We start from the raw sequence: 22,355 nt of genomic DNA, 5'->3' as shown, positions 1-22,355 counted from the left end.
TTTTAAAAAAAATCAAAATTTTTAAAATAATATTTAATAATATTTTTAAAATATTAACAAAAATAATTATGATATACTTAAAAATATTATAAAATATTATTTTAAAAATTTTAATTTTTTATATTTTTAATATATTTTTAAAATGTTTTAAAAATATTCATTGATTGTATTTCAAAAGTACTTTTGAAAATATTTTAAAAATACATGAAAAACATTTTAAAAATATATTAAATTTCAATATTTTTAAAATATTGCAAAATCTTACGACTAAGTTAGTCTCAGAGGAGGTACTAAAAATTGCACGTCATGATCTATAAAAAATTTAATATGGCTGCAGCCTTAAATACATTTATCTCTGAATACTCAAATTTAAGTGAAAGACTGAACTGAGAAAAGGAAAACATTTTGCAGAGATTTTGTAATTGATAATGCATGTTATTTATGAATGTCAAGCCGAGAATCATTGTAGATATCATTCTTAATGAAGGGGAAGATGAGGTATTTAGGAAAAATTCACTTTCTGCGAAAAGTTACAGTTTTTGGATCAGTATTACGAAGTTCAAATTAAAAAATCCTTTAGTCTTAAAAAAATGTCATTCAACGATCAGAAGGTGAAAAAAAATCACTAAGGCACACCCATATACAAACAAATTTCACAGGAAAGATAGAGAGCATCAGAAGAGATCAAAAGGGACTATTAAACTTCAAAAATCAAAAACTGCTCAGGAACAATCTGAGACATTTTTTACATTTGTCCGTAAGTCAATCAGATTCTGGTTTAAGTAGGAAGGCGAGTACCGATGACTTTCTTGAGGTGTAGGGACCAAAGTATTGAAAGGCCTGTCATAAGTTGGATAAGGCAGACTGGGATAAACAGGTGGTATGTTTGGGATTGGAGGTAGATAGCTGAACCTACTGAAACAGTTTTGACTTAGAGGGTTATACGTGGGGGGGCAGGGGTAATATGGGAGAGAGTAAGGGTAGGGTACGTAAGGGTAAGGGGAGGGGAGGATATGCCTCTGAGCATTTGGGTATTGAATTGACTCATTATTTTGGCATAGTGGCTCGCCTTTGTCCGTGCTGTCATCAGTTCCAATCACATCAATATATTCATCTTCATCATCAATTTGGGGAGGTGGTGTTGAGCTGATGGAGGAGATTCCGCTGTCATCCTGAGCTGGGGAGATTGTGCGGTCTGAGTCTCTTCTTTTAGGTTCTGTAAGAAAGAATTAAAAATTTACTCAATAATTCAGAGCCTTTATGACACTCCAAAGTGGAGTTCTTCACGACATTAAATCATCACAGTTTTATTTATTATTGATGTAGGTAATAAAAAACAACTTAATCGGCCTGAAAAGATAATAAAAAATAAACAATTTAAAATGGGACTAAAGCCGCAAAAATTAATAAAATATAAGAAACCAGGACATTTCGCAGCTAATACCAGCACATTTTAAACCAGAGAATGAAAATAAAAAAAAATTTCATAGTGTTCTTAAACACTCCCTCATTCTAATACAAACTCCTTCATTACAATTAAAACAAAGGAAGAAGAGTTCCACAAAATACTATCATACCTAGATAACCCTTGTAAAAATTGGCGATAAGAGCTGCGTTTCAAAATACCATAGGAATTCTTATAGCCGGCTAAAGAAGGCTACAGAAAATCATACAGCTGGCTGTAGAATGCGGAGAAAATCATACGGCCGGGCTGTACGAAGCGATAAAAAATTATGCAGCCGGGCTATAGTTCCTATAGCCGGGCTTTACACTTTATCGCCTGGCTGTTGCTTTTCAGTTTCGCCATCGATTATAAAAGGCTATAAGAAATTGTGTAGAAATTCGTGTGCTTTGGAAATCATTAAGTTTGATGCGGAACCACCTTAATATTTACAAAACACACGTTATATTTTCCTTTAATACATATTTTTTTTTTTATCAATTAAAACGAGAATAATCCATACAGGATGTGCAAACATTTCAAAATCATGAGTTGAATAACGCTGACTCCGCCAGATAAAATATTAGAGCCTAACACAAAGCGGAGCGGCGACGCACTGGCGCCTACAAACCTAACAGGGATACTTCACGCCTTGCGCAACGCGTGAAGTATCCCTGTTAGGTTTGTAGGCGCCAATGCGCGTTTGGCGCTGGCTGCCCGCCTGCCGCACCGCAGCGTGCCACGGCGCTTGAAGCAACTATTTCACACCAGAGGTATTGCACAGTATTATACGAAACTGAAAGCGCTCTATCCATCAAAAGTACGGAGCTTTCCTCGCAAAATAAATCAAGATACTACGGCCCAAAAAGAGAGCAGTGGTCCAAAAACTCACTAAGTCCTAGCATCCGTATAATTAAAGACGTTTAGCATACACTTTGTCGCCTGGCTGTGAGTTGCTTAGTCGCCATCGGCTATAAAAGGCTATAATAAATTGTGTAGGCTATAGAAGCTATTGGAAATCTTACAGCCGGCCGTAGGTCTATGGTATTTTGGAACACAGATTCTACTGCCAATTTTTACCAGGGTATTGAGGTCCATACCTAATGCTAATAGCTTCAATTTCCTCTACATTAATACAATGCATTTGCATGGCTTCTGCATAAGAGTGTCGTATATGTTGCCTATCTATTGATAGAAGGGCACTTTCTACTGACATGTACAGCCCACCTTCCCCACACAAGACACTCATATTGTTGATTAATTGAAATCGGCATTGATTGACCAACTGGTTTGAAAGTATTGAAATTTTTTTGTACCTAAGTAAATTTCAATTTGATTGCATTGAATTCCACTTTAATTTCAATATTTTCATTCCATTAAAATAAATCAGTTAAATGAAAAGTAAACCAGAATAAGCATACAGGTGATTAGTATTTACCTGGTTCATCAAAATCTGATGGAAGCTTGATTTTCCGTTTTGTTTTCGATTGACCGGTTTCTCGAAAGCCTTTGGCAAATGGATTGTTATCGATTTTAAGTTTGGTGATAGCATCATTCTGGAACACAAATGAAGATATGCAAATTATTAAACATCGACTAGGTATGGTGAAGTTGGGAAAACTTTTAGCTCACCGCCATCTCGGGAATATCTCTTCGTCACTCGTAGTTATACGATTTGAGTTTATGTGAATGAGTTGGGAATAGTAGTTCCCTATAACAAAAGTAGTCCCATTAAAATCCCTGCACTGTATTACTTCCCTCCGACAACTATTCGAAAATTATTAAACTCATTCTGCCTATCCTAAAAATTGAAAGAAATTTTCATACCCTCGCGTGCATCACTATGTAGAAAAGAATTCCACTGTGAAGCTCGCAAATTCCAATAATTGAATAGTAACTTTTAAAAGAGAGAAGTATTTAAAGGTGCACTATCCATTTTGGAAAAGGCTAAAAAAAATGGAGTCCCCATGCCTGATAGGAGGACTCAATTTTTATATTTTAAAATATGGAAGGAAAGATAATAATATACATTCAAAATGATAGTCCCCGAGCAATTTTCCCTCAGCAACTATTCAAACGCTGCTGCGAGCATTTTGCCTATACTAAAAATTGAAGGCGATTTTACTGCGTTCCTAACTCTGCGCCGCATGCAAACAAAAATTTCACTCTGAAGTACCTGCATTGATTTAAAAAAATGGAGCTGAAGCTTCAGAGGAGAAAAGGGTTGAACTCAAAGAGGAGACACCCATTTCACATTTTAGAAAGTAGTTCTAGAAGATAGTTCTTTGGAACTATCGTTGGAAAACGAGATATTACCTCAACAAATTCGTTTACAAAAACTTATTGAATTCCAGAGATTTTTTCTTGAAAAATGGGTGGAAAGTGAAAAGGAAATCATGAAAGCTTGCGAGTGTTTTCCGTCCTATTCTTTTGGTTTAAGGGGCGGGGACGATAGAATGAAATTTCTGCTGAAATTTTGATGTATTGATGGTATCCGAGCATGTTCTATCCACATGATTTGGATCATATGTCTCACCTGATAAGCAGTGACGGCGGTGAACTCTGTCTCCTTAAATGAGAAAACGGCAGTCGGACTCCACGGAATAGCCAAAAGATTCGATGCCTTTACAATGTGGATGCAAGGCAGATATTTATGCATTGACGTGAGAATTATCTGCAAAAAAAAAATACACAAAAAAATTACGGTAAGTATAGAAATAAATTTTTACCCTGATAAATAGAGTGCGATCTTGAACAAATCAAGTTTATAGGTACAAGCAGAAATGGTTCTGAATAGGTATGATTCATTTTCAACACAAAACCGTCACTTCTCAAAATTGCATTTTAACTTCCTCAAAATATGGAAAATTGGGAATTTGTTTCAAAAAAAAAAAAAATCAGAAAATTTAGATTTGATTTTAAGTGAAATTATCGAGAAAAAAATAAAAAAAATATTCTTCCTAGAAAGGTCGGTTGGTATCATAGAAATTCGGCAACGTATAGATGCCATCGAGCCGGTCATCGCCGCTGACGTCACTGACGATTTATAAATCCCATTCATTCTGACGGCCCGAGAACTAACGAGCACACCCCTTCTTTCCCACCTGTCTCTGGTTCCGTTTAGAGGGAATACGTCCAACTGGTCTTGGAGTCAGTTTCGGATTCTTGGACGATCAAATTGCAAAACCATTAAACTGCAGGCGAAGTTGCGATTTCGTTTACAAGACGATTTATTTGAAGATCAAATAGCATAACCATTAAACTGCAGGCGAAATTGCGATTTCGTATACAAGACGACGGAACTTACGTTTCCAGCCTGGTCCATGGTGTTGTTTGTGAGGCGGATCTTGTTGAAGAGGATGGGCTGGCTGGTCCAGTAGGAACCGCGGGCGGGGGAGTCTGGGTGGAGGGCGATCCTCGTTTGCGGCGAAAGCTGTGGCTCGGCGTTGCCCACGGGTAGCCACTCCGACTTGGAGTACTTGAAACGGCTCCCGCTGGAGAGCGACATCTCCAGCATGACGAAGTACCGCGCTTCCGGGTCCAGACCTGACACCTCCAGCTGCAGCGATGGGAACATCCGCCTGAAATCAAACAAAATCACCATACTCAGTATTTTACTCGAATAGTTAGCACACAGCATAGCATATAGCATAGCATAGGGGGTGCATCCCCTGGCCGCTACGCGGCCGAACCCCAGGAGGTGCTTCGCACGCTTTAATCAAAGGCGGATATCCAGAAATTTCGCGATACCTGATTTCCTCCATTTAAACCTATGCTAAATAATTGATTCTTGTCGGAGCACTTGGTCCCTCCAAGAGTCGATACATTTCCATAGGTTTAAATGGAGAAAAGACAATGTTGCCAATTTGCTGGATCCGCCAATGGCTTTAATACCCGCCTAGTGGTCACCCGTGGGCTAATCTGAACGGAGCGGGTATATCTAGGGGATGTCTACTATCGATAGCGGCAAAAATCATGTAAATCGGCGCGGTAGATCTTTAAGAATGAACTGTGACAAAAAATGAAAAATTGCATTATTTAAACGAGAAAATTCAAAACTTTTCAGGTAGTAGGATAAGATAATGTAATTACAAAAAAATACCTGAGTTGCATTTCCAATATCTGAATAGAACGAGCTCATCGAGAGACCATTACCTGCCGATAGCCGCAAAAAACATGATAATCATCCCGGAACGAACTTTGTTTAGAAGCTCAGAGAGCTTATGGTATGATCTCTCTAAAAATTAAACTTTTTATTTTGGAAACGATCTAAACCATAGAAACTAGGAGGTGGGGGGGGGGGGGGGGGGGGGGTTTAACTCAAAAGCGGGTGATTCAACCCGGCTTTCACTCGGAGATTTTCAAAGATGTAGTCTCGCCGTTACCTATATGATGCACGATTCATTGATGATTCGAATCGCTGCACCTTGATGATGATTCCAGCTATAGGACGGTGAACAGCAATTCACGGGCTCCAGAGCAGACCAGACCAGTCGCTATGATTTATCACTCGCCACACACCAGACAAATCTTGGACCAGAATTAAGTCATAGCATAGCGCCCGGGCCCCCGACCTGACCGGCGCTGGAAGAGGGCGCAATAGCCAGGCTACTTAACTCCACAGGCTCATCATTGGGCTCCCCGGTCCATCCACCCGAACACGGATGCCGGCTCGTGCTTTGAATTAACATTAATAACATGGATCAAGACGTTGCCACCGTGCAGCGCGGCAAGGGTGTCGGGACTGCGCAGGCGCCGCTGCCCGTCTTAAAACAAACAGAACACGCCCCCTGCCACCCTCCCGCCCCCGCCGGGCCCGGAGCCGGACCACCCCCGAAAATTGATTACACCATCCGAATAAATTGTTTCAGCGTCGGGCCCGGCCATTAGTCGCCTGTTTGCCCGGGTGTTTTTGTTTGTTTCTGGGCTGTCAGCGCCCTGAAAAAATGATTTTTAACAAGGATCCAATTTGAGCCGAGTGCCTGGTTTTTAATATCAGTCTGGTTACCTACCGATTACGGCGACGAATCGAACGGCGTTGCCTCTCTGCACCCTGGACCCCGTCGGTTTCCCGTGGGATTCCGTAATTTTGGCAACCGCGCTGGGACCCGTTCGCTCGCCCAAGTCGCTGTGTGTTTTGGGGAGCGTTTGATCACAATCATTATCATTTCCTTGTTATCTTGTTTTCGGGACGGATGATGAAGAAATTATGACGTGGGCGGAGGTGAAGACTGCCACACAAGCGGGTATAGCCCGGCCGTGATTGGCCGGTTGTGTGGCGGATCGTGGATCGTGTCACTGTGGTGCAGCGCACCTACTCGTCTAAGTGCATTTACACCGCTGCGCCTGCGGTTGGCCACCCACAATCCTCCGATTCGGGCTCTTATCATGATAACAAGGTGAACAGCCTCCGCGCTTACCTTGTTCTCCACAAGTTCTCCCCTTCCTACTAGTTTAAAGAGCAACATAATTTCAGGAGCGGCTCTCTTGGTCTGTCGGAAGATCTAACGAGGTGTGTGGGGAAGATTTTTCGGTGATAATTCCTTGCGAAGCAGCGGAAGTCATTTCAGTTCAAAGTTCAACGCCGAGTTACGGAGCATACGACTATTCGTGCTTTCGTGTAGGCCCTCGGTATCAAGCGTAATTGAAGGCGAATCTTAAGCGGCCTTGCGTTTCGTAGGAAATAAGATATTGAAGCGAGGTAGCGCTAGTGTAGGAATCATTTATTCCGAGTTCCAACACCAAAAAGCATGCGAGGAGACGTAACAGCTGGTGACAATGCTGGCTCATGTGTATACTTGATTCTCCTGGTAAAAATGAAATTTGCGGGGGAAAATTTGGCAATTCTCTATCCGATTTTCTTTCTAATCTCAAGAAAAGTTCAGACAAATTTTCAACAGCAATTGTACAGTTACCTCTCGTAAAAAATTAAATTGTTTGAGTCAAATTGGCAACCTTGGATTGGAGTTACGTTTCTTGATTCGGGAAACGACAAGTTGCCAATCACTCGGTTTCCGTGGAAGTGTCCTTGCACCATGACCTATAAAAACCAGATCTGTGAGGGGTGCTGTGCTTTCTCAACCGGGCGCGATCAGAACGTGCGATCTCGGCAGATTGACAAGGGCGCGGAGGTTGCGAGCTCTGGTGGTGCTAAGTGGCGTCTGGTGCCGGTGGGTCCGACAAGCCGGGGAAGCGGGTCATTTCCCGGGTGGGAACACATGTCGGGAGGCGCTACCGAAACAATTAAGGAGATAGGGGACAGCAAGGCGCGGCGGAGACGAGGAGGATGACTCCAGAAAAGTCGTCTCGGACGCCAGATCCCACATCCCCGGGATCGTCGACGCCGCACTACCCCATGCCGACGACACTTGTCCCCGTAATAGCTTGTAATGCTCATGTCCCGTCGGAAGGACACGCCAGGAGGAGACAGCATTGCCAAATTCTCTTTCCACCACCGCTATCGTATGAGAACTTCGGAATACTGGGAAATTTCGTCGATACAGCGGGCTGATTATTGAAATTGATAGACAAAGCTATAGACGCAGAAGACAAAAAAAAATAAGGAGGGATCCTATTGGTGGAAGCGGGTGGTTGAAATGGACAAAGGAGGTAGGTAATAAACTTAGTAACGGCGACCCACCAGAGACCCGAAAGTTAGTCCATCATTTCTCCCTCAGTCTATAGGAACCACCCATTTCAACCAATAAGATCACCCTATACTCCTTATGTTTTCTTTGTCTATCGCTTTGTCTGTCAATTTCAACGATCAGCCCACAGGCGAGCTACGTTTTCATGTTTCAACCGATTGCAATAAGTTGCGAATAGGCACGAGGTAAAATTATCACTGCTGCAACGTAGTGGTATGTATGTTGCCTATCCACTGATTGAAGGGGCACCTCTTATTGAAATTCATTGAAATAAAATTGAAACAAATGACAATGTTTTATTGTATTGCCAATTGCCCTTTATTTTTGATACTGGGCTCATGTTGTTGATTGTTCAAAATTAGCATTTGTTAACCAAATGGATTACATTTAGCATAAGGATCCACTGTCTCTGACTCCTCTTTGAAGCACTTTTCTGCATTGTGAAACCAATGTCATATATCTTTTTTCTCTAATGAGCCAGAAATAGAAGTTCCTCATTGCAAAATATGATCCAAATCATTCTCTATAATATAGGAGGATGAGAGGGACACGAAACGAATAACACCCGAGGCGCGAAGCGGTCACGAGGTTTACATCCGCCTTCCTCCCCAGTGATGTAAATAAATGGGCCTTGGGCCTGTTGCATGCAAGAGATACAGCCGTGCGAATAGACTTTTTAGAGGTTAAATGACATGAAAATTACGATGGTCACATTAAAAAAGTCTGAAATACACTCCTTACTGCGCAATTTGCGTTGTTAGGAGCGCGCTTTTTCAAATTTCCCGCGTCGGGGGGCAGTTTTCTTACGGAAACAATTAACGGCAACTCGCGGCTATTTCCGGTCAACTAAAACTGACAACATAACCTAAAAATCGGAGCTCGTGATATCGTGAAATGAAATGTAGAAGGATTGCGTTGGATATTTAAAAGTTGATCGATTTGGTGACCGCATAAAGCGTATATGGACCACTATAAGAGATCACGTTGGGTTTGTGAACAAACTGAAGGAAAAAATAACAACAACAACAACAACAACAACGACTCGGCATCTTCCGGAAATCACCGAGCCCACCGTTTGCTCGTTTCCGGTGATTAGAAAACTGCCCCCAGACGCGGGAAATTTGAAAAAGCGCGTTCCTAACAACGCAAATTGCGCAGTAAGGAGTGTATTTTAGACTTTTTTTAATGTGACCATCGTAATTTTCGTGTCATTTTACCTCTATAAAGTCTATTCGCGCGGCTGTATCTCTTGCATGCAACAGGCCCATTGAATTTAATCGCGATGTTATATTTCAAAATGAGTTCAATGCAATGTACATGAAAAGTTAAGATTTTGAAATTTTTCCACTGGGATTCATTAAAAATGGAATAAGCAGCCGCATTATGCATGAAAGTTCCGCAATTGCACCCCTAAAATTAAGGTTCTCTTTCAAAATGATCGGTGGTCCATGAAACACAGCGAAGTCCATAAGACGACGAAACTCCCCTCTCAAAGACTTCAGGAAGTTCCAGGACGTGCAGGCACCAGGCACCACAGTCGTTTGCGTAAAATAATACCATCGGAAGTCGGAAATCCGACGATGCGATGGAAAAAAGAAAAGGAAAAAAAATCCTTAAAAGTAGTATTTTTGATAGCAAACTCTGAGTGCAGAAGTGCCCGAGACCACTTGAGGAACGACGTGTTGACAAACCTTTTTCACTTGTCTTTCGCCGGCCCCCGCCGAGGCGCCAAAAACATCAGACACTTCAAACAGAACAACAGTGCGCCTTGTCTTTTCAGGCCCACTGCTGGGCACCACCCGCCCCGCCGAGTCAATCGGGGCCCCTCCCCCTTGTCTCACAACTCAAGGCATGTATACAGGGTCATCATTCAGGGACAGACATCCAGTGCCATGAGTTTTTTTACGCAATGAAATGAATGAGTGTCCATAACATAAAAAAATATAATTACCACAGGCGTGCAATAAAAATGAACATTTGAGGGGTTTGAAGGACGAGGGGCATATAAGTGCAGTTTTTGAACAAAATGAAATAATACTGATTTCATTCAAAACGAGTATTGATGCATATTCTGTGAAAAATTGTCTCCCAAATTCCAATTTTTAAGCATCAAAAAGTCAGACTGAACTTCCTTCCCGCCCCAAGTAATTCCATACGAAACTTCAAAAACGTATTTCTTGAAATAGCATAAACTGCACTTGAGCGCCTTGTCCTCTAAGCCCCTCATTTTATCGTCGAGTTTTACGATTCGTGCGATCGCCCCGAATGTCGGGCAGATAAAATTCTGGAAGTAGACGAAAAAACCATCGAGTGACCGAAAATACGTCAACCGTAGTGGTGTGGACGTACCTACCACTACAGTCGACGTAATATCGTCTCTTCGGCGGTTTTTTCGTCTCTTTGGTGGTTTTTTGGGCTTCGTTTGAAGTTCCAGCTCTCGACTTGTAAAGCGATCTCATGCCAGCGTATGGAACTATACGATATATGTTACAAATGAGGATGTTACTTTTTACCGTGAAAAATACGTATCCCCTCTGGGACACACATAGGTACCCCTACCATTAGGGATGTATGATATTTGAACACAACACAGATTTAATATATATAGATAGATATTTGATATTTGATTTGCACAGTTTAATTTTTGGTCACTGAAACCAACTGAATAAAATCAACTAATTAAAAAAATCATTTTCTCAAGCTTTGAAATTCTATTTGTGGCAAACTAAAGTTGATCGCCTCACCCGGGTCTCCTTTAAAAAAAATACCGAAAAAAACCCGCAGCATAAATTTTTCGCGAGTTTTCATCTTACTTGACTCCAATGAGAAGAGCCAGGATTTGTTATCTGTGGGTAGGATCTCGATCTCGACCCACAGTTCTTAAGAAAACCCGCAAGGCAAGCGGGGATTGGGCAGAGCAAACACCCTGTATGCAGCTAATTACTCCTGGGCATTGTTTTACTCCCAGCTGTGTCCAGCGCCAGCCTTTCGTCTGACCCCGGCCCCGGCGCTAGCCCGTCATCAACCTTTTTTAGGCTCTGGCCCAAGAGGGGGGCGGGGGGCCACCCGCTGCCTTACGGATAGCTCGGAATGCGGGTCAGACTCACTCCTTCCGTACTTGGCTCCATTTTTCCGTCTGCTCCCGGCATTCCGATCCCATCGTATTGCTCCGCTATTTTAATTAGTCGCAAAGACCCTTAAATCGTGTATCGTCTATGCTCATTCTAAGCCTTTTATTCCTTCCAAACAAATATTCCACTTAAATATGTACTTAAAATCGTATGGATAATAGGCAGGTTCCGGTACATTTGACTTTCCCTTCGAAAAGTGGATGAATGTTAATAATTACTGATATATATTCGTCTTGGCAACCATGTAAAGTTGATGAATCACATCAGGTGTTATATTCCTGCAGATAAGGAAATATGCTCCCACGGCTCTGCTGGCGCCTGAAGTTGATCCTCGATCCCCGGGTAAGCGGTCGTCATTATGACGTATTTATGCTAAAAGGAACTATATGCATAGGGTTTGCGTGAGACTTAGTTCCTTTTGGCATAAATATGTTCATAAAACTCCTATCCGGTGTGACCACTTGTTGTAATAGAATCATGTCGTGTCTTGACAATTAATACGTTTTTGACTCTGATCTCGTTGGACGCGTTTCGGAAAAATCGCAGAATTTCTCAATAGGCTCGAAATCTTACAGGCAGGACCCATTGCGATTTCTCAGTAAACAAATTATTCAAGAAACCACCGATTCCTGAAACAAATTTTCGAAATCAACAGTTGGACGCGGATTTAGCCAAAATCAGGCTAACCATATCAGACGCTCTATAATTTCTTGTGGTGTTTTATCATTTCACAAGTAAATTCAGCAATTTTTTGCTCATCGTGCATGTGTAAGTTGAGAGAAATTCCCAGGAAAATTGAAGGTATTTTATTTTTTCGAGTTCAGTCAAAAAACTAAAATATATAAGAAATCAAGCAATTAACATTAAATGCAATCAGGCTGATTTTGGATAAATCCGACTAGTAATTATTTGCCCCCAAATTTTTCTCAGGATCGGATGCAGCCCACCGCGTCGCGAAGAACCACTTATTAGTCACAAGCACAAGTGGTCAAAATTTCACGATTCAAACTTACGGCACGTGCGTTACTTTCTGAAGCGAGTCAGAAATAAGTACTTCCTCATCGTAATCGCGAGGTGTAGCCTAAATAACTTAACTTCAAATCCAATAGCCAGAGAATTATCTACGACCCTCCAGGCTGTCAGCACCTGCAACGAATCCCGTTCGCTCTCCTGTTTTAACATTCACGAAAAAAAAAGAATTGCTGATTCAGCAATTCAATTGCTAAAAACAGTGAGTGCAATGTTTCAACGCAGATTTTACAACAAAAAAATGCTACTTTAACCACCCCCGTGGTTTAATCAGTTTACAATGTGGTTAAAGTAGCTTTAAAAATGCTACTTTAACCACCCCCGTGGTTAAATTAGTTTACAATGTGGTTAAAGTAGCATTTTTTTGTTGTAAAATCTGCGTCGAAACATTGCACTCACTGTTTTTAGCAATTGAATTGTTGAATCAGCATTTTTTTTTTTTCCGTGTTGAATCGGATTTAGATGGTAAACAAGACAAATTACACGTGTTTCTCGCCTGTGCAACGAGGGGTAACGGAGTGTCATCACGTGGGAGCCGGCGCCCCCGGGGTCCAGAATAAGGGGAAGGGGGGTCACGAGGGGAGGGATGTCGCAGGATCTCCGTGCGGACTGCTCTCAAATCAGCTGGATCTTTATTCGGTCTCTTTGATGCGGGCGGCAGCGACGGCGTCTCAAAGCGGCCCGCTGGCGCCACCCCGCGCGCGGTTTGTCACCAAATGGACCGTCGCATCCCCACCGCCCCCAGGGTTGCCGCCTCGACCCGGGGCCGCACCTGGATTCATTCCGTGAGGGTTAAGTGGCACTGCAATTTAGCAACAGAGCGCTCTTCGGTCGCGTTCGGAGGCGGTTGGATAAAACAGGGAGCATCATCACGGAATGCTTCCTCGTTAAAGGCCGAGGTAAATACTAATTGAGGCGCCCTGCATTTACGTACGGAGAGTGGGAGAGCCCGCTAGAAAATAGGTGCGCTGACAATGAGTCTCCGAGGCTACCAATATTCGATTTGGATTAATCTCCTCAGGCAAAATGATGAATATTTACATTCTTGCGTAAAGTGCTTTAACGAGGATTGCTTTTAATAAAAAAAATTTATCCTTGAATTTTTATCCTCAAGTCCTTTACGAGCGTCTCCCATAAAATAAATTAAAAAGAGTTCTTCAATCAATCATCTTAAAAAATGTTTGAACATGCGTTACCATGAAATTTAAAACCATCCTGCTTCGCGCGTCGTGATATCATACGAGAGGGAAGTGTTTTTTTAAAAATCAGGGGTTAGACCAACTCCATAATTTATAAATTTATTTTGAGTCATGTCTGGTCCCCCCCCCCTTCTTGCACAGTTTCGCTGTATTTTCTCATCTTCTGGGCTCAATCGACATGAATAACACGACCGATTGATAAGCGAATAAGCAATACCGAAAATTACTGCGATTCCGTCACCTACAACGAAAATCATTGTTACTTTGTTAAGTAAAGAAAGGGCCTACAGAAGCACCAAATTACAGTATAAAATCCGAGTATGATCATCAATGTTTCCGTGGCAAATTATTTTCGATAGTGTGCTAGGACTGAGACTGGCTGGACCATTGGATTGAACATTGTCTCAAGCTGCAAATCTGATTGAAAAACATCAGCCTCAATAATCGGTTCTGTGGATTGATTAATTATCGATAATCATTTCACCGGCTGCAGCTGATTGTGTTTCGCAGGACAAACCGCGCGACGGCACCCTAAAGTTCGGCGAATCCTGACGCGACTACTGGCGGCTCGGCGCGCCAGCACGGAGACCGACCCAAAACTTCCAACGGGGGTCCCGAAGACTATTCGCGCTGGTCGTAATGTGGCGAGTCACTTGGCGTCGCCATCCAAAAATGAGCCGCGCTACCGGGAAAACGTTGAGGAGGCTTTGCGGAATTCATAAACGAGACAGTTCCACAGTTTAAGCGCGATTAATTCCAGACGATATTCTATTAGTCGTGACGTCTCCACAAGGATTCTTAGTTTTATCGAATTGGATCGAAATAAAAATGCAGATATGACCCCATCAAACGCAATCAAAGAGAATAAACCAGTAAATATTTTGACGTGGCGTAAAATTAATAGCGGTGATCTTCACTGAAAAAAAAACCTTATTGGTTAAAATTCTCGCGTTACAGCTGGCGTTCCGCATGAACTATCCATAAGGAATAACCATAACCGATAATTTTGATAATCTTACTAGCATAATGTTAAAAATGCAATTATAAGTTACGACTAACAGTTAGTAAGAGCTCATAAGGGACGTCACGAATTTGGTAATTCTAATCAAGTGATTTCATCGGTGTATACGAAGTGGTGCCCTGTGGACGGGTCATGTTCACTTTCTTCATCGTGTTTTCATACCTAGTTATGAAGCTCATAGCCGAGTCGAAAATTAATTTTCCCGCAGTGTAATATGAGGCTTAAGCCTTCTACAAGAATTTCAATGTATCAATTGACGTATTCATACTACAAAGAGCTTCATGCAAATACGTTAAATTGAAAATAGCCATGCGTATAGAATTTGGGTGCTTCGTAGTTAATTTTGATTCATTTACCTTGTGCAATTCTCTTGATTTTAATTATATTAAAATAGTTCCGTACAGCGTAAACATGTTCAAATTGGACGTATTTCTATCAAACGGAATTATCTGCATTATGACGCGACCCCGGTTAAACACATATTCTTACGGGTCTCAGGGCTGACGTCTCAATGCACACAGTTTCGTTTGATAGAAATACACCCAATTACACTAGGTGAACATGCAGGGAAAAGGAATTTAGGAACAGGGTGACTAGGATGAAGAATATACTGTGAAAGCCCCCAAGTTGATTCCTCTCTTGTCATCAAAAGGCAAATCTTTCCCGATACCCCTTTTTCTCTAGAATGAATTGATGGAAAATCCGGCCCCTCCCAGTCGGAGTCCAGCCTGGAGATTCACACCCTGAACAATACGGCGAGACACACGTCTCCGTTCACGGTGCACCATATCCGTGTGAGGTATCCATCGAATATCGAGAGGATCAAAAATCGACTATTTCAGCCTGGGAGACAGGGCCGCAGTATGAGGCTATCTCGATATCTCGCAGCCCTGCTTCCACTGTGGAAGCGGAACGGTAAAGGGGAAATTGTGTATTGTGAGCGGCAGCCAGATCAAACCCGAAGATAGTGAGCAATTGTGAAATTGAGACAAGGCGCCAACATTATGCACTTTAAGTGTCACATTCGGACGATGTCCACTGCTCATCAGGGTGCCAATGCTGCCAGACTGCCAAATTATACAGGACAGCACGTGTAGAAACATAGTCAACAGGAAATTTTGAAACTTCATTCATTATTGGTATACCTACGTAGGCTTACGGATAGTTACTGTAAACCGGAAATTAATAAAGATGCTCAAATGAGCCGTTAGAACACTGTTATATAGCCACAGCCATACATGCTTCTCGGTGTCCTCGATAATTAAGAATACTACAAATTTACAAAACTGTAATTTACGCAAAAACAAAATATGTAAAAAGGTGCGACAACGCTGAAATTGGAATAAGTAAAAAACAATTTGAACATTTTTAATTTTATCCCACGCAGACTACGGTCCGTCCCATCCTTTTTATGTCTTGTTACAGGAATCAGTCTCTTTTAAACTTATGTATCCTCCCGCCTTTACGTACAAATAATGATACAACTATTCGAACATTAGAGCACGCTTGCTGCATAACCGAAAAATTGAAGGAAAAATGGATGAGGCATCTTCAGAATTTTCTTCATATGAATTCCGAGTTTTCCTTTTTTTTTCTTTAATTTCAAACCTTCAAATCGATTCTTTTGACTATTTACAAGTCACCTATTTCATGAGAGCGGCAGCTGGACAATAACTCATAATCGTTTCATGACGCTTACAAGATTTTGTATATTTCCAATTCTCGAGAAAATTGGCAACATGGGTGCCATAAACAATAACGAGTCGGCGGCGGGTGGCGCGGCACCTGAGTCACCTTAGCCCGTTAATATTTCTTTCACACCTCAAAGTGCGTTCGCGGCGCCTTCACGGAAACAGAGAAACGACTGGATTCCGGCGACGATTGCTAATGACGACGACAGAATGACACAGAATGCATTTCCAACTCGTATGATTGATCGTCACTCCTAGTATTGGTCAACTTACCATTACTTTCGGTGCCTCTTCACAATTCAATCACCTCTCTCTTGGCGTCAATCCGGTGAAGGGGTTGAAATGCGGGCATAGCCGTTGTAAAATAGGTCCCAAGCAGCATTTTTTCACGGAAAAATTGCGATGGTTTGACATTAAGTTGCGAATTTTTTACGATTATTTGGCGAAAAAATCGTTAGGATCATTAACACCTGAGCCATTGCCCTTCACCTCGTGGCAATTTTATCTCTATAAAATCGCATTAGATAATATCAAAATTTTATCTCAATTTATCACGTTTTTTGTTCGATGATATTGCGATAATTCGTCGTCGATGAAATCGCGATTTTATTGCAAATTTACGCGATGAGGTTGAAACGTATCGCAATTTTTCATCCTATAATATTGCAATAAATCGATGTCGATAGAATCGCGGTAGATTCTCCAATCAAATTGCAACTTATCGCGACCACTGCCACTTGGACAATGGGCATCGCTACAGGTAAAGTCGAAACATGCGTTCATCCTATTACGACTTAGTGCATCTGGCTTTAAAATTAATGTTTAAAGAGAAAGGAGAAAAAACTAACAGATCTTCTTGAATTTTTTGTGATTTTTTTTATTCACTAAAATATAAAATGATCACCGCGAAAATGTCAAGAAATTCTCCCAAACTTAGTTGTTCTCCTATGGGAGAGGGATGATTTGCGAGATGGATCACAGATTTGAGGATTGTATTGTGCTTGAATCAAAGTAATAAAAGTGGATCGCTGGCAAAGTAAAAATGAGGCTAGCAAATGGAAGTAAAGACTCACCGGCCAGTTTTGGTGATGATCATTTCGTTGTGATGCTGATGGAACTGGTCCCAGAGCGGTTTGTTGGACAGTGAAACTTTGACATTTTTCATCTCTCTGGAGCAACCCTCGGGTGCCCCATGGATCGTCACAGGGCCCGACATTGGACTCATTCTCTGCAACAAAAAAAACTATCAATCGTTAATTTTCATTTACAACAAATATGCGCATAATAATTACAGTAGACACAAGTCTACAATCATTCATTCGTTCATGTTCAGCGAAAAGGTAAATAGCATAAGAAAAACAGAGCAGAACAAAACAAAGAAAATAAAAATGAAGCAAAGGTCTAAAATGTGACCAAGTTAAATTTTTTATGCACGACTTGACAATATGAAAGTACTTTGCTGTCTAGATAAAAATGCCCTGCAGTTTCGTATCGCCGGTCTTGTAAACAATCCCTTCACGAAATATAGATGACTGGCACTGGAAGATTGATTGTCAGTCAATGTAAACAAAATGAAATTGCACCCTCCGGCGATGGTCTTAATTTAAATAAAAAGCTGGTCTTAATTTAAATAAAAAGTTGGTCTTAATTTAAATAAAAAGTTGGTCTTAATTTAAATAAAAAGTTGGTCTTAATTTAAATAAAAAGTTGGTACCCAACCTTTAAATTTTGAGTTGGGGTTAATTGGTAAAGATAGGGTGTTTAGATCGTCGAAAGTGGTCGCTTATAAAAAGAAACATGCTTGTGTTTTTATCCCTCATTACCGTAAATAGCTGCAACGAAACCGCAAAAACGGGCTATAGTTCCACAAAAGATGATCCGAATAGCATAACCATGCAACTAACCCATCTCAAATTTCTCTTGAACACTCCTCATTTATTGCCTTGGCCTCAGCGGGTATCTAAAAGTGATTCGCGGACAATGACCGTTTTACAACGTGCCGCATTTACAGGGCTGTCCTTCTCGGGTCTGTTCTATCAGCGGAAGGAAATCCTCTCATTTATCTGTGACATTCTCGAGAGACGAAAAAAAAAACAACCTTTGTCCTGCAATTTCATGCTCCAAATTCCTTTTGGAAATATCCTATCCGTCGCGCCTGCGATATGACCTTGTCGAGTTAAGGGTATAGCCAGAGGGAGGGGGAGGCATTTCACACCAAACGTCGATCGGGCCTAATTGTTTCTTGCCTTTCGGCATGGCAAAGACCAAGGACCGAGGGCCTTATTTTCAACAAGTCTCGGGAACTGTGAAATCGCCGCGGAGGAGGATAAATCACGGACATGTTTCAACACGTGGTTTCTGGTTCGGATCGAGAAAATAGAGAAATGAAGTGAGCATGTCAGTCTGTGTCTACAGCTGAAAAAATCAATTTGCAACAGATTTTACTTTAAAAAAAAAAAAAAAAAAAAACCGTTTCATTACTATCAGTTTGTTGGGTATTGAATCTGTGTTTTACTTCCGAGACCTTTTTTGCTCTAATGATAGATGTTGGCAGATGTGATTTTGACTCGTGCTTGTTTCTAACCCAGCGTTGAAGTCTCCAAAAATGTGTAAGTTTGAAACCAAACCTGTACTGTACTGTACTATACTTGAAAGCACTTTTTTGCTCCGATTTTATATGTTGGCAGACGTGATTTTAACTCGCTTTCTTTTCTAACCCAGCGTTGAAGTCTCCTAGAAAGTGTTTTTTTTTAAACCGAACCTGTACTATACTTGAGAGAAATATTTTGTTCTGATTTTATATGTTGGCAGCGTGATTTTGACTCGCCTTTTTTTCTAACCCAGCGTTGAAGTCTCCACAAATTGTCCGTCCAATTCATACTACTGGAATATCCAAAGACATAAAGACGGAGCACTAAAAGCAAAAAATGAAGCTTCTAGAGCTTCTTTTCAATCACCTCTACTATTGGCTAGAGGATTGGCGGCGAAATCGGGACAAGTTTGAATTCAAATGTAGGGCGGGAACTAATAAATAAAATTGCGGAAACAAAGTATTTTAGGTTGATTTTTGCCCAAATTCAGGTACACACTCATATTTTTTTAACTTTAGGTTAGTTTCAGTCCGTCGTCGACCGATTAATTTCATTTGGGAGTAACGTAGATCTAGAACTGTAACGGCCTGTTTGAACCTGCAGAACCACCATGAGCAGAAGAAAAACTAACTTTATGTGAGATTACTGCCTGTTACCGAGCAAAAGTAGGTGTATTATATTAGGACGCAGACCGAACTTTCTTAGTATATTCGTTTTAGGAATTTAAAATACGTTTCAAAGAAGAAATGTGCAAAAATCAAGAGGACAAGTTCAAATCAAATTTCCGTTTGCCGCCATGGATTCCCGCGCTCATTTACACACTCACACAAGCGCGCAGCGCCGAACCTAGCTTCACTTTTTCCCCGTGCTTTTAGATACGAGCGCTCCGTCTTTATGTCTTTGGGAATATCGAAACCCACTCGGATACTTTTCAAGACCGATGACGGAGTTTGGTTACTTCCAACAGTCGATGTCAAAGTCTAACAAATAGGAGAAAAACGTGCGCGTTTTTGCGAAGAACTCTTAACTTTTCGATCAGAGGTTTTCCACAATCAGTGTAAAACATATGCAGAAGTCCAGAAAACTGAATGTATTTATGAACAAGAATCGCCTTAAAATCCTTCTCTTCTTAGTAAATTTTTCCGCGTCTCTCATGACTCATTCCGCTTAATCTCAAGAAAAATCTTGAATCATTACATGAAAAAATTTAACATGTCTCGCTTTAAATTAGATCCACAGTTCAATAAAAACGAAGCAGGATCGTCAAAAGTGGTTATGACTTCTTACTTAAACTTGTTGGTAACATCAAATGACCCCGAAATTCATCTCTTTGTCGCATCATAAGAACTTTTTTTCTCTTTCCCATTGAACTCGATTTTTCGTCATGTTTGATTTTGAAATTGCCGGTGCATCTCATAATCTTTCGAAGCAAATCTTTTTTGAGCTGAATTACAAGTTTCTTTGAGGCAAAACTTTGTCCGATGAGCTTAGCCCCCTGAAATGAGATTTTCAGTTTCACGCTGAATTTTATTTAACGCACGTTGCCTAAATCACCAGCATAAAAACATTTTTGTTGAGCAATTGGACGAAACAAAACGCATCAGTAAGATTCAGCTATGTTGCACGACTTGCATAGCTGTAAAATCGCGAGTGATATTGCCGACTTTCTCGGTTTTTCACAGTGAATACGTTAAAACCGGGGTTTACTCATAATAACGCAAACATTTTTACCTGGAATTAAATGGCTAGAGGTTCCAAATAAGAGAAAATTCAAATTTTACGGATACCTCCTTCATGCTACAGATACATGAGCGAAACAGCAGAACCCTCTGAACATTAATGCATGGAAGTAGGGGGAAACTCCACACGTTTGAATGAATAAAAGATATGAAAGAAGGGATGCGCATTGTAGGGAAAAAGTGTGCGGTATTTTTCCTTTGCCCAGCAAAAGAAATTTAGCTGAAAACGGTCACATCAGATCTAAACATCAATTCATGGCTAAGATGCGTAGGCACCTCAATCTCAACATTTCAGAGGAAAAACTTATCAAGATCTAATTGTAGAATTGTGATTTTTTTAGAGCAAATGCAAAAAAGCACAGAAAACCTCAATAAAAACTGTTGGTTGGTTGATTTTCCTTTTGAAAAAAATGAGCGAAGGCTAACAACGCCGCTGTCTGAGGTATACACATTTTTCATTATTATTTCTCCTTCTGAAAATTATGATGCTAAATTTTCTGCCAGGCTTGAATTATCAACCGAGGTGAATTGTAGTGAGAAAATGTCTCAGAAGGAATGTCCGTCAGTGAACACATTAGATTGACCCTTCATGGGCAAAAATCTATATATGGTGAAAATTTTGTTCCCAAATTACTGAAACTAAAGACCCTCAGACCACCCTAAGATACTTAAATTGAAAGACTCCCATTGACTGACACTGCCTCTGTGTTTTCTATCCACGGGTCAATTGACTCGACTTACCTCCAAAATGGACAAATATTAGTGGGAACTAAGTAATGCACGTATGAAGAATCAACTCATTTAATTTTTTACATACTATGAGGCTTAAAGGGATAGATACAAGAAGTAATGATATTCACGGCTCAAGCAAAAGTGACAATAGGAAGAAAAGAGGGAGTTTACTCACATTCGAAAAACTGGGTACAAATCGGGAATCAGCACCTTTTAAAATCCAAAGTTGGGGAGACTCTCAAACACAATCACGGAAACACGATTCACTTGGCGATCTCGTCGCGATTTCGTCAGGGTCGTGATGGCACGGAAACGTACTTGAGACTGATTCCCTTCGCCCAGTGTGACCCGCAGCGTAACTGGGCCAGGCGAGGGCGGGAGGGGAAGGGGGAGGGGTTTATGCAGCATCGCCGGCCGTGACCACTTGGGATGGGTGGCGCTGATTGGCTCCCCGCCCGAGTTCGCACCATCAGCTCCATTCTGGACTCATTCCCGGCACCGCGGGGGTGTTTGACTGTTTCTGTCGCCCCCAAACCAGCGCACACGAGGCAAAATCCTAGACGTGGTTCCCTGGCCCCCTTCGTAAATTTTTTCTGGGGCCCAATCCTCCAATCCGACCAAATTCCAAAAACAACCCTTCACGGTCTGTTCTACTCCAGAGGTCGACGGCCCTGCACTGCCGTCCTGAGGCAGAACACCGTATGAACATTCGAGAGTTGCCAGATTTCCTTCGATAAAATGTTAATTATTGAGAAAATTTATGAACATTTTTTCCTTGAAATTTTCAGGATGTTGACTTGAAATCGCGAGCAAAATTATCTGCAAAATTAGAGGAAATATATTCGTAGGTTTAGCAGGGAATTCGTGATTTATCAAAGGAAAATTGGCAACGCATGAGGGTTCATTCGGCGTTTTTCCTTAGCACGGCAGTACAGCAAACGATGAGTTAAAAAATCAAAAATAAATCAAGAAATCGGAGAGGGCACTATATGGGACCGTTTATAATTCATAAAATACGTGACGCTCTTGGGGGTCGGGGAAAGCGTTACGCATTTGTTCGGATATGGACCCGTGTCTATAGAGGATTACAGGAGAGAGGGAGAGGGGGGTCAAAATTTGGGGCGAAGACCCGCG

At 41.3% G+C, this 22,355-nt stretch overlaps 1 protein-coding gene across 1 annotated transcript; it reads right to left on the bottom strand.

Annotated features, from left to right (window-relative positions):
* Positions 1 to 261: 261 nt before the first annotated feature.
* LOC109041278 (T-box transcription factor TBX6) lies at positions 262 to 21,564 on the bottom strand. The gene is made up of 6 exons (XM_019057569.2): positions 21,397 to 21,564; positions 17,233 to 17,387; positions 4,749 to 5,022; positions 3,978 to 4,115; positions 2,880 to 2,997; positions 262 to 1,216 (listed from the first exon to the last, which is right to left on the bottom strand). Exons 2-6 carry the CDS (start codon positions 17,382 to 17,384, stop codon positions 723 to 725), a joined length of 1,176 nt encoding a protein of 391 aa, XP_018913114.1. The 5' UTR covers positions 17,385 to 17,387; positions 21,397 to 21,564; the 3' UTR covers positions 262 to 722.
* Positions 21,565 to 22,355: the final 791 nt, after the last annotated feature.

Source organism: Bemisia tabaci, chromosome 1 (genome assembly GCF_918797505.1).
Source record: "Bemisia tabaci chromosome 1, PGI_BMITA_v3".
Classification (NCBI taxonomy): domain Eukaryota; kingdom Metazoa; phylum Arthropoda; class Insecta; order Hemiptera; family Aleyrodidae; genus Bemisia; species Bemisia tabaci.
Note: the sequence above shows the minus strand (reverse complement) of the source record. Positions and strands in the feature narration are given on the sequence as shown.